The sequence below is a fragment of the Sinohyriopsis cumingii genome, chromosome 9, assembly GCF_028554795.1.
Source record: "Sinohyriopsis cumingii isolate HCF-2022 chromosome 9, ASM2855479v2, whole genome shotgun sequence".
In the NCBI taxonomy this organism is placed as follows: domain Eukaryota; kingdom Metazoa; phylum Mollusca; class Bivalvia; order Unionida; family Unionidae; genus Sinohyriopsis; species Sinohyriopsis cumingii.
Genome location: NC_142969.1, coordinates 3625728 through 3639696, shown reverse-complemented (window position 1 = coordinate 3639696; position 13969 = coordinate 3625728). Strand labels below are relative to the sequence as shown.

The window sequence follows — 13969 nt, the reverse complement described above, 5'->3', positions numbered from 1 at the left end:
AATTGTTACAGGTACCTCCTTGTAACTGGGAATGAAACATGCATATGTAAACGCTGTTAGGTCGCATCATTCGCATGGTCATGGAAACATAATCTTAGTCTTCAATATGAATATTCTCTACGGGAATGGGGGTGGGGCTCACTTTATTTCTTTTCAGGGCAATCAAAGTAAACAGGTCTGCTTGAAAACATTCCATTTCAATATATCACATAATCTAAAGCAGTGCCTCATGGACGTGTTCGTTTTGCTAACACAACACAACGATAAAAGGCATATAGACAACACCCTGGACACTAGTTAAAGCAATGTATTTGTATTTATAATGTCATAACAAATGCATAAAACTAGTGAAACTGACCCCTGCACAATACCATATTAGCATATGCTCATTTTTTCCCCGTTAACTTTACATTATCAGAATCGTTCAATATTACCCGATACTGAACCCGCGCGCCAATACACATATATCATGCACGTACATAAAGCAACTACTTTCAAATTGTAAACAAACAATGGACGCAGACGCCAACACTTTTGATTTCTAAACAAATCATGTACACTCGCTTAAGAGGCGCTTTACGTTGTGGTTATTTAAATTTGATTCTGAATGAACTAAAACATATGTTTCGTGGACTGCCACATAACAGCTGCTTTGGCCGATTCCGCGTTGATATGATGTTTTGGATTTAGGCTAGCTACAGTATACAACAGACACCAGAAAGGGTCCTTACACATAACATACAAGTGACAAGTCATATACTGTCTTCTTTTTCTGGTGATAGGAATGGCACAAATATTTACCTACAATTTTGCATACTGAATGTCCTCAAAATGTACTTTCTTAGTCCTGCAAATCCGAATTGTATGAGCCATGTCATAGGCTGTCAATCATGATTACGCATTTCGAAATTTTACTGTAATTTTTATGATAAGAGCAATTACATCCTCCTTACTGCGCACAAAATGAAATAAGCATTAAATTCCATAGCGTCTTTTTGATAATTGAAATTGTAAGACTTCATATTTTCCCCAGATTATGATTTCAAACATTCAATGACACAAACAAAAACACATTTGCAGATGCCAACACGCTTCTGCCTCGCTTCTTGAATCCCATATATTTCCTGTGGAATTGTCACACACAAATCAATTCCATAATCATGAAATTTCGTAGAATATACAAAAAAACATCAAAATCTGTTCATTCCAGATCAAATGGAAAGGTTGTTGAAATGAACATTCATTCACAATATGACTCCAAATTTCAATTTAACTAGACATGCCATTTTCTTTCGAAAGTTATGTCGAGCGCGCGACTCAGTTAAATTTATCTGGGCGGAGTTATGTGCGCAGTAATAATGTTGTTGTTGTGTAATGATGAATATGTGCTTGTGTATTAAGTTTAGAATGCGGAATACATTCGGTAACTTTGTTTCGTGTAGTATATTTTGTTAATATAATTAAACATTAGGTATAATTTAAAAAAAAAATTAGCTTATAATTAAAAGGTTACTGCATTTGTATGGGAAAATATGAACTCGTTTTGTCGGATGGATATACTACACTCCTAAGGTCATGCGGTATTCCATCCGAAAAAGTGGTTCATATTTTCCCATACTAATACAGTAACATATAAATACAATGTAAATAGCACTATTGGGTGATTAATATGAAATTAAGCTATTGTGGTTCTGCAAAAACGAAATAAATGAAATGTAAAACGTGAGTCGGCTTTAGAAAAGCGAACAGTGTCACTAAAAAACTGATTCATCTCCGCATTAACAAAGTAGAAAATGCGGGCTTTGTCAACAAGTGTTACCTTATATTTATGAGTCTTGCAATGTCTACCCACGGAAAGAGCGAAATAAATTTCGGCAGTTGCAACTACAGATTAACTATATCAGTATAAAGTGAAGCCATTTAATATAAATTGTTATTTGGCAATATTGCTGGGTATAGTGATCACGATAGTCCTCGTCTAGATAATTGTGGTGCGTATATTAACGAAGTCCTCGATTAAAATTCTGGAGACATTACACAGGAGAATTTCGCAAAATACTTATCGATTTGAACATGCAAAGCTGGCGGTACATACGCGGCGTCTTTACCTACTTGTACAACTCATACGGTCACAAATTAAGTAACAAATAAACAAAATATACAAGTTTTATAAAATTTTACAAACAATTATTTTTTTCAAACGTAATAATAAAAATGTGTACATCATAAAACACTTCTGCAGACTAACACTGGAGAAAATATGAATGAGATTATCTTCAAAAAGGAAATAACCTAATTACTAATTTGTCTCCTTATATGCACGATTACATTTCACAACATACCCCACCTGACACATCTTACTACTCATTTTGCCTCGAAATATCCTATTAATGTCAGTTAACGCGATCAATGGGAAGTTACTGAATTCTTCTAGAAACGTCGGAACACAATCAACCAATGAGAATGTTATCAAAAATGTGTCAATAAGTCTAATTTTTTAAACATATTATCAAAGCATATATTTATAGATCATATGTAGTATGAAACTCTAAACAGACTCCGGTCACTCAGGCAAAATCGAGCACAATATAAACTATATAACTTACAACCATGAATACAGTTACAAGAATTAAATAAACTCGTGAACCAGGAATTACAAAATTCTCTCTCTCTCTCTCTCTCTCTCTCTCTCTATACATATATATATATATATATATATATATATATATATATATATATATATATATATATATATATATATATATATATATTACAATACAGTTATGGGTTCTTTATATAAGGCTGCATTATGAACATATACGTCTTCTTAATGTACATATGTGTCGTAAATATGAATACACACTGACATCGACATTGATAAGTGCACCACTCTCACATCCGGCTTGTCACGAGGTTTGAGGAACGTCAACTACGTATATTCAGATGTTATTACATCATCCTGATTTAGATTTTCATAATACGTTATCCTATGTATCTTCAGTTATTTGTTGTGCAGAAAGATACTGAATAGAATAATGTTACATCCACTGAATATATCCTCATCTTCTATATTGATTATAGTTCTCAAGAGGAATGTATCTTACAGACACACACACACACATTATGTTGCACACATACCTACATTTATATATATGTAGTGATATATATATAGACATATATATAGATATATAGATTGATAGGTAGAAAGATAGAAAGATAGTGTTTTTATTGCCTAATATTACTTTTTCGATTGAAATATTATTCCGGGTTTAGTCAAAAGTAGCAAGAATTATATTGATATTTATGTGTGTGTGTGTGTGTGTGTGTGTGTGTGTGTGTGTGTGTATGATTTAGGTTGTAACGTAGCTTTACATTGATTTTAGTCATTTCGCTCTCGCTAGCCCTGGGGCATCATGCCTAATACATGTAACATTATTTCCCACCCAGTCACATTATCCTGACACCAGCCGACCTGTCCTAACACTAACCTCTGAATGCTGACCTCCAAGCGAGCGACTCGTTTTATGTCTTTGGTTTGATTGGATGGACCCCACGTCCTACTGCATCCGAAGCGGACGGGGTAACCAGCTAGGTCACAGGAACGGTCCTAACTAGCTTGTAAGCGTGTAATTGGTTTTGTTTGCAAAGATACATGTTTGTGTCAGAGAATTATTTCGTTTATTGTCATTAGGCCGAAACAGTTTCACATATATTTTTACTTTGCTAAGAGGATAATTTGGTTTTCGGTATCTAAATTAAGGAAACTTAGTAGGCTATAAATAATCATTAAGCATTATAAATATTGTAATGTTTAATAATAATGATTGTCATATGACTTAATACGGAAGCTGAGTTCCTATGTTCAACTCAGAACCGACTGTTTTCAGAGGACATACCGATGTAGAATCCTTTTGTTCTTTGTAAGAGCTGAATATTCCTGAAAATAGAGCCCATGTGTTCACAGGCAGAATTAATCGCTGATTTTTTTCTGAAACTGGAGTTTCCATTTCTGTAAACAGAACCGATCATTATATGAGATCATATAGAAATAAAATGTTTGACACTGATGGAAGTATACTGATAATGGTGTATGATCGCACAACACTTGGGGATCTGTGATTTTATATTGGCATTTCAATCTCAGATTTATAGCGAATTCAGCATATACACCAAATCGATGAAGTACTATTTTGATTCGTTTTTGTTCTAGCTTATGTACAATTTTCTAATATTTTGACTTGTTAGTGATCTATATTCGGTACAATTTGTTATTATTTTGACTGGTTAGCGATCTATATTAGGCTCAATTTTATTTTATTTGGATTGGGTATTAAACTATATTCAGCTCAGAATTCTGATTATTTCGATCGCTTATTAATCTTCACCATCTTCGGAGTTCTTATTGATTTTCATGTTTATTATTCCATATTCGGCACAGTTTTCTTGTTTTGTCATAACAAGCGGGTAAACACCTCTTGTTCAATTTTGTGTGCATGTTTATTTCTCGATTTTAAATGCTTTAAAAGGTACATTAATGTTTTATATGAACCCATTTGGCTGGTTTTACAGTATCGGAAGTGTCATTAGTAATTGATAATGCGTAAGTTTGTTTACTTTTAACTGTCATCGTTATGCCAAACATACCTTGTAATTGACTTTTTTGCACCAAATGTAATCGCGTGCGCTTTATCACTATATGTATCTAATACGACTGTACGTTTATTATGTTCATCAAACATTGTATTTAAGGAACATTTTTGTCTTTCGTCATCCGTATGATCTGCAATGACAAAGTCATTTCCTCTCGCCTGTTCGCATTCAGTTACATTTGCGAATTAAGTTTCGTCAAAATTAATAACTGTGATTATAATATAAAGACGAAAGCCATAGAGATATTTAAGATTTTGTCTCGCATTCATCCTTCCACCGTATACAGATGATAAAAGGAGTGGTTGGACAATGAAGCATTTATAATTTTGCTTCCTTTTCTCTGTCAAACTGTAACAAAATGCATGGGGATTTATGATGCATGTGGTTTGACAAAACGGAACACAAAATGCCTATATAGCAATAACAGCACTATGTAGGAATTAAAAAAAAAAAAAATAGTAATTATAGGTGAGTGTGTAATGAGCAAAAGTAATTAATTATTTAACTGAAAAAATGGTTACGAAGACAGAAGAGGAATTGTATTGGATACGCCACTTTACTGGATACGCCGCTTATGTGATTTAGACCAAGATGACAACGAAACAGACAACCACAATCAACTAATATCATCGTTTGGACGCAGTAACCACTTTTAAAATAAAACATTAATTTATTTTGCTCATTACTAACTTCAAGTTGAAACCAACTAAACGAAACCCTAAATAATTTCGAGATTTGATTGGATTTGTAATGTTATGGCCTTTTCGTGTTTATTTTATATCATTACTGTGATGTGTTTGTCTATGACAAAAACTCAGAATCGATACCGCACAGGCTTGTTAAAGACAAGGTTTGCCCTCTTATTTGTCACTGTAATTCTGATATATATATATATATATATATATATATATATATATATATATATATATATGTGTATGTGTGTGTGTGTGTGTGTGTGTGTGTGTATGTGTGTGTGTGCGTGTGCGTGTCAGGACATGTATCAGACATCAACGAGGACTGCTAATAATACTAGTAATAATAACAATAATAACAAAAAATAATTTAGGTTAATTAATGATCACAACAGCAACAACAACAACATAATAATAATAATAATAATAATAATAATACCCCTAATAATAATAATACAATAGTATTATTAGTATTAGTATTAGTAAGAATGTCAGTTAAGTTGTGTAAACGTTTTTATCCTCCCAGTTTAGAAGACAGTCTGTGTAGGTACTAACAACTGTCTAATTGTAGCAACCCTTTTTACGCATTTAATTATGTTTCAGTTGCACATATGTGCAACAATATGAAATATTTGACTTGTTCATATTGAACATGGCATAATTGATATGTCTAGATTAAACATGAAAAGAGAATAGTGGGCAGCTTCCATTCAGGTCATGCAGTGTTAGTAGTGTTCAAAAGAAGTTGCGTTTTAATACATGTACGTGCCATATGTTTTCATTAGAGAACTGCGTGTCACGTGATTCCTATTTAAGCTTTTCGCTTCGTGTTAAGAACATAAAAGTACCAAGAACATTCAAGTAACAAAGATGTATTTGCACTGTCGACATTTTTCAACAACTTTGGTCATCTCAGCTATTGAAGCATGTTATACTTTACCATTGCAAATATTCGATGATGTTTCTGTGTCCATTAAAATGATTTTACAAATATGATATGACTTCATTAAACATTGCGAATTACATACCGAACGTCACTATAGCCGGACATCTGGGATCACTTTTTAACTTATAACCTAAGATGTTCCTTGTAATTTTTGTCACAAGAGAATGTGTACTGCTTGAGCAGAGTAGGTATTTCTGTTCTTATGTTCCTTTGTGGTTTTCTTTTGTTTCAATTCTTGGCTTCTAATTCTGGACAGAATATAGCTCTGATAATTTTAAGTTGTGTCCCACTCTACTAGCATAATCCTTATTTATCCTATTTCTGAGTCCTGTATACCATCTTCTCTATGTACTGAATTTGCAATGTCCATCCCTTGTCTAAACGTGGTCCTATCATAGGTTTCATCCAAAATTGGGGTCATAACATCGGGCAGAGCCATCAGGTCGTACGGGTCCTCAGTCATATGAAGAGATCCATGGTCATCCACATTTGTAGCCCCCTCTTTGCAGCCACTGTTTTGCATATGTGCGTTATCCAAATCTATTTTATTATAGGCTTCTCTTTCAAAGTGACAATGACCAGGTTGCTGTACCGCTACTTCTTGTCCTCTTCCTACGAAAACAACATTTTCATATGAAGACTGAAGATTATCTTTCTTAGTGTGAGTTTTTCTTGATGGCTTGGCTGGAGGGCTGGTAATTTGCCTTTCTAGCAATGCGTGTTGCTTTCCTGAAGAATCGGTTGTTCTTACTTCTACACGTCCCTGTGATATTTGTCGTCTCCTCCTATAAATGTGTCATAAATATGCATAAATTATATATATATATATATATATATATATATATATATATATATATATATATATATATATATATATATATATATGTGTGTGTGTGTGTAGATAGATAGATAGATAGATAGTTGGATAGATATGAATCCGGAATGACGGTTTAGATACATGACTAATTACTAGGTCGTCATGTGAGTTTGTCTTCTACACACGAGTGCATATAACACCGATTGAGTAACACTATTGTTGGTGATGGGTGCTTAGTCGTGAGAGAATATGGGCTCGTGTGTGCATGAGAGTATGAGAGTATTATTTGCATTAAAATATGAATTATGCCTACTATTATCAAGCATTATTCTATAGGAATCCTGGGATAGCACATTTCGTTCTGTCTGGTGTATAGTTTCTCTCTCTCTCTGTCTCTCTCTCTCTCTCTCACATCTATGCATCAGCCACTCAAACACCAGGGTCAAGTATATTTGCAATACTATACATAGCAGACGCAAACATAGAAAGAACCTTTTAAGTTGTCACCGGTAAATATAGCTGTCAGTTTAAAGCAAAGTTGTTATCTCTGTATATGCGGACACCTGGATAGCAAAGTAAGGTACAGTTACATCATTTGTAAATAGCAAGAACCAATATCGAAAAGACAAGTATAGTTGTCAACACTGTATGGATCATGCACTCATATAGAAAGGACGAGTAAAGATATCACTGCTAAATATAGCTGTCTGGGTTAAATACAGTGGCCAACTCCGTATAAGCAGTCATCTTTAAAGCAAGGTCAGATATAATTAGCCACGTTTTTATGCAACATGAACCTGTATCGGTATGACAAGGTTAGTTATCAACACTGTGTAGAGCAGGTACCTGTATTGAGGACAAGTAATTTTCTCACCACTAAATATAACGACCACCTATATTTCATTGTCAAGTACAATTACCATAAACAAATTAAATACAGGCATCTATATAACAAGAAAAACATATAGCTGTCACCTTAATTTATAGCAGGCATGAATATAAAAAAAGGATGTATACATTAATCATCGCTAAAAATAGCTGCCAGCTTTAATTCATCGTAAAGGGGAGTTACCACCTATATATATATATATATATATATATATATATATATATATATATATATATATATATATATATATATATATACAGACACACACACACAATACACCTATATTGCAAATACGAATATGGAAAGATAGTTGTCGCGCTATAGATAACCACATCTATATACCTGAAAGCACAGACGAGGGCAGTGATGATTAACGCGACGAGTAACATGACACAGACAGCAACCACCCCGTAGATAACTTTGCCATCTACAGAAAAATAAATAATTAGTGTTAGCAACCTGTCTCCAATAATAATAATAATAATAATAATAACATTTTCGTTTGGAACAATGATAACAACGCGCTTTTGTGATATCACTGTCAAGTTACTTTTGAGCGCTTTGAGCTTGCATTATGTTGTACTATATCATTATTTATCTTCGTTTCTAGGTCAAAGTTTTAATATTTCTGTTTTTTGTCTATGATTCCTTAAAGACATTACATACTGTATGATAACAAAGAGCGTATTTATCTTACATAATAATCATTGACTTATGTTTCCTGGCTGTATGTATAGATCATACACACATTGCATCGACAGGTATCAGCCATAACTATGATTAAATATTTACCATTCATTCGTGTCATCTATTATTTAATGTTCATACAGGATTCTATGAAAAGTGTTGAAATTCGTGCAATGTGAACTGATAAATATTTCAAAGTCGAAACATTACGTTTGATTGAGGTTTGAAACCGTTAAGGTACTCGCTGAATTAATTCATTTTAAGTTGAAGAAAGTAGGGCATTTATGCGTTAAAAAATTAACACAAAAAGTATGTTCATTTAAAATGTGTTTTACAACAATGGAAATTCTAATACTGCACATGCTTTCATTACAAAAACATTCTGACAAAAAAAGAGCCAAGTCTACTTCCAAACGTACATATGCAATATACTGATTTTACATATGTCTTGCAATAAATTGTGTCCTTCACAGAGATTAAAACATTCATACCAGTAGGTTTTGATATGCTTCGTTGTCCGGGAAAAGACTTCTCGGTGGATTGTGGACTGGAAGATGAGCTTTCCAGACGTTTATCTGTTCAAATGACAATGTGAATTTTTATTTTCTTAAAGAATAATAAAATATTGCTGAATGTATACCATTTAAGTTTTTCAATACATTTATTTGCGATTTTTTTTTTGTTTGATTCGTTCAGGAGTTAAAGAGACACAAAGTTGGAACACATGCTTTTTTAAACTGGAAACTAGAAACTTTGAAAATAATACATTCTGCAGTTGTTTTCCACGAAAGAAAATAATAGTTTACATTCTCAGAAGGAAACCTAATTTTTTGTCTTCAAAGTTCTGTTTATATATTCAAAGTGGTTTATTTTATTCAATTCTAAATAAGTCGGACCTAAAAAATTAGAATAATAATGTGTACAGCATATGGGATAAAAACGTTAATTATGTGTACAGCATATGGGATAAAAACGTTATGTGTACAGCATATAGGATAAATACGTTTCAGTATTTATAGGAAGATTTGTTGTTTTTATTACTGTGTTTGTTGCTTTATTTTCTCACATTTAGAGCTAATTCAGTCAAACTGTGTAATACATTATTTATTCAAATAGGGCATACTGTAAAACGAAATCCGCTCGAATATACTTGATACAGATTGGTCATTTTTAACATTATTCCTGGATGATAAGATTTTACATCTGTTGCAAAGACACGAATTATACAAGCAAAAGTATATCACCATTTAAAATCATCACCCCACTAGTCACCACATTAAAACGAACAATCGATTAGGAATATAGCGGAAGAAAACTTTATGGAAAAGATATTCAATCCGAGGTCGTGTATATATAGCATACTAGACAAATACAAGTAAGGTTGCATGTTGTAAATGGCCTTTATGGGATATCATGCATATGAGATAGAAAAGAGAGAGTACAAATAAGAGTTAGAAATTCAGAAAGACAAAAAAGAGAGAAGGAGTGCAAAACTTGGAGTATCAAAACGTTACTAGTTATAAAAAAATATATGAATAAAACTGATCTAAACATTTTTAATGAAAATTATGTTGCATATATCATTTAATGTATAAACAAGTCGTGCAAAAATTGAAGTGTGATATCATGTGTAGCTATTAAGACCTGTATTAATTATCAAACTCGTTAATAATTTCCTAACAAACTTCTTTCTTTAATGTTGATATTCCAATTTAGTCTGACGTATGTAGTAATTATTTCAACCAAATTTAGTCATTTCCAGATTTCATACCCAAAATATATAAAGGAATTAATCATCCAAACGTTTATTCTGGGATCTGATGCAGTTTATTATTCATATCGAATAGTATTCCGTCGACACATTTTGGTCAATGCAATCACATTTCCTTCCAAATGATTTTCTCTCTCATACATTTGTACAAGGCCATTATAAATACAAATTAATTACTTATTTTTAATATGAGATGCAGATGATACTCGTATCCCCAGACTTCACTCCCATATGTAAGCATTCATATCGTAGTGTGGTGCAATATATTAACTGTACATCTATTGGCAAATAACGTAAGCAATAGACTAAGAACTATAAGAGAGTCATCATTCGAGAGAAAAACGTATGTATGATTAGCAAACACTTCAATACCATAAGCTTCTAAAATAAATCATAGCTGCTTGACGTGTCTTGCTTCAGAAATCATCATTGTAATAATGTTATAATTAACACTTAGTTTCTAATCATTGCGGTATTGTAGAAACATATTTAATAAGTTATGGAATTATATGTCATTCTTACCTGGTATGACAGTATTAATTGCATAAAAATATTTAAACTCTCGAGTAATATTGTACTATCATCGAGTAAAGCAATTGGAGTTCCAACAATATAATTTGTACACATACATAATTATTATATTCATATTCCCAACGCAACACTTATTGACACGTGACACACGCATATGTATCGACAATGTCAATAGTATCATACGTTAAAACTATTCAATTAATACCAAATAACAAACCCTAAGGCGAGATCATTATCAGAGTTTGACTATTTTATTTGAATTACATAGTCATTACCTGATTTCAAACACGTAATACAACCATGCTGTTTATAAGTATTTTTCTATATACATACCATAATACTATCAGGATTTCTAAGACATTTTTTAACTCCCTAATTGATAAATAAAATGGCAAATTAATCTACATTATAGGCTTTGATTTAAAACAAAGAAACATATCACTGTTTTCAACACTATCTCTACAATCGGGAAAGATTAGTCGCCATTCAACCCTTAATCTTTCAAATTGACATGCCTATAATTAATTGAATTTTGGTACTGTTAGTCTTAATGTATGTATTGTTTTAGTTCATTTTAATGTATTATCATTAATATACTTATATTGGGTGTCAGTTTTTAGTACACTGTAATCATAAGTTTAATTTTATGCTGAATCTAGAGTTTCACCTGCTCTTACTTACATGGGATTTTGTTTTGTTAAGAGGGTCCGCTTTGGATGCGGGAGGTCGTGGGTTCGATCCCCGACCGAGTCAACCCAAAGACGTACATAAATGGTACTAATAGCTGCTTCGCTTGGCGCTCAGCATTAAGAGGTTAGTGTTAGGACTGGTTGGCCTGGTGTCAGAAGAATGCGACTGGGTGGGACATAATGCTACATGTCTGCGGCATGATACCCCAGCGCTAGATATCACTATATACTGCCGCAATGCAGACATGGTAGCGATATCACTGAAAAATTGTTAAAGCTACGTTAAAAATCAAAATCACATCACATCATACATGTTTTGTTATGGGTATTATCATTAGTGAGGCCTCTGTATAGGTTTATGGAGGAAGCAAGTGCTTTCCAGGTAGATACATGATGGGTGTACTTTCTGTATCTAAATTAACTGGGCTGGCCTTGGTCTTGACCGAGTACATCGTTAGATCATGACCACTGTTATGAGCAGAGGCATATGATTTTGCTGAATCAACCGATAACACTTTGCAATATTTGTTCCTTTCGATAACATATGTGTATTATTGATAATCATTGCGCATCACTACATTGTAGCACAATGTCTTCTTCAGTAAAAATTTCTGGTGAGTACTTTCTGTCACATCCTCAGTTTTACCTGTATATTTTGTGAAGCATCATTGTTACTCTGAGAAATCCTTGACTTCCCAGTCATAGAGTATCATCTTATCGCATTACAGCAGCACGCCTAAAACTAGATTATAAGCACGCCTTACAACCTTAATTACATACCATCAACCTAGTCAAGAAGACGAACACGGTTATCTATTTTACAATCATAATGTATTAAAATGTGCTTTGTATTATACCCTATAATATAAGTACGATGCAAAACCTTCCATCTGTCATAATAAATGATATATCCACTAAATCATATGTATAGTTATTTTCTTTAATATAGTTTGAACTAGCATCTTTACCACAAATACTGTTGAAACATTCCTTGGTAAGTTCATCTGATGTAATACGTTTGTTATTTGGCCACAGTTCGTGACTTTTTGGTTGTTTCAAAGAATACGTATCTGTTTTGTTTTGGATGTTAGTTTGCTTCCTGAATGAAACCTCAAGACCGTGTGGCAGAATTGCAGACTGTACACGACACGCTTGTGTAAAAACATTATAGGTAAGATATGCAGGTTGCTTTTCTAAAATAAAGACTGAATAAGACGTCCAGGATGTACATATAAGATGTAACGAATCCTAAGCGTATATACAAAGAGTGATGCACGTACCACTTAATGATATTGGTTTGTAATAATCTATCAGACCTCAACAAGTGAATAAGGATTAAATTGGAATGTATGTATCGCTCAGCACCCCATACAAATGTGGAGAAGCACAACATAAATACCAGTCAAAGTACCTAACCGTTTGCCTATCAAAACTATTCCTTACGCTCATTTTCCTTCCAAACGTTATATCTTCTTTCAATACTAACTACTTACCAACATACGTACATCTTTGATATTTACATTGCAGACTCAGATGTATCCGTGCATTAAGCAATAAAGAGAAAGCTTCCTCGTGTTCGATAGGAATGACGCATTATATAGGCAACATAATTTTTCCTCGTGTGGAATAGGAATGACGTATTATATAGTCAACATAAGCTTTCCACGTGTGGTATAGGAATGACGAATTATAAAGGCAACATATGCTTTCCTCGTGTGAGATAGGAATGACGCGTTATATAGGCAACATAAGCTTTCCTTATGTGAGATAGGAATGACGCGTTATATAGGCAACATAAGCTTTCCTCGTGTGAGATAGGAATGACTAATTATAAAGGCAACATATTCTTTCCTCGTGTGGCATAGGAATGACGCATTATATAGGCAACATATGCTTTCCTCGTGTGGGATAGGAATGACGAATTATAAAGGCAACATATGCTTTCCTTGTGTTGGATAGGAATGACGCGTTATATAGGCAACATAAGCTTTACTCGTGTGAGATAGGAATGACTCATTATAAAGGCAACATATGCTGTCCTCGTTTCATGTAGGAATGACGCATTATATAGGCAACACAAGTTTTCTTCGTGTGGGGATAGGAATGACGGTTCATTTAAATCTGTACAAAAATAGTATTGCTTTCCCTGATCCTTAGCTTCCAAAATGCATCATATTTGTGTCGCATGTTACTTTTATAAACTCAAGAAACAATATTTGATTTCAAAGACACTATAAGAAATTGTAGTTGTCCAAATTGAAATTTAGCATTTATTTTATTTAATTTGCAGCTCAGTT

At 33.3% G+C, this 13969-nt stretch overlaps 1 protein-coding gene across 3 annotated transcripts in view; it reads right to left on the bottom strand.

Moving 5' to 3' along the window:
• Nucleotides 1–6198: 6198 nt before the first annotated feature.
• Nucleotides 6199–13969, bottom strand: part of LOC149791188 (uncharacterized) — a 31967-nt gene continuing 24196 nt past the window's right edge. For all 3 annotated transcript variants that reach the window (XM_089969631.1, XM_089969633.1, XM_089969632.1), the window contains 3 exons: nucleotides 9173–9256; nucleotides 8337–8421; nucleotides 6199–7073 (listed from right to left, as the gene is read on the bottom strand). In XM_089969631.1, coding sequence (XP_089825757.1) covers nucleotides 6599–7073; nucleotides 8337–8421; nucleotides 9173–9256 — 644 coding nt within the window. In that variant the 3' untranslated portion in view covers nucleotides 6199–6598. The remainder of the gene's footprint in view (nucleotides 7074–8336; nucleotides 8422–9172; nucleotides 9257–13969) is intronic.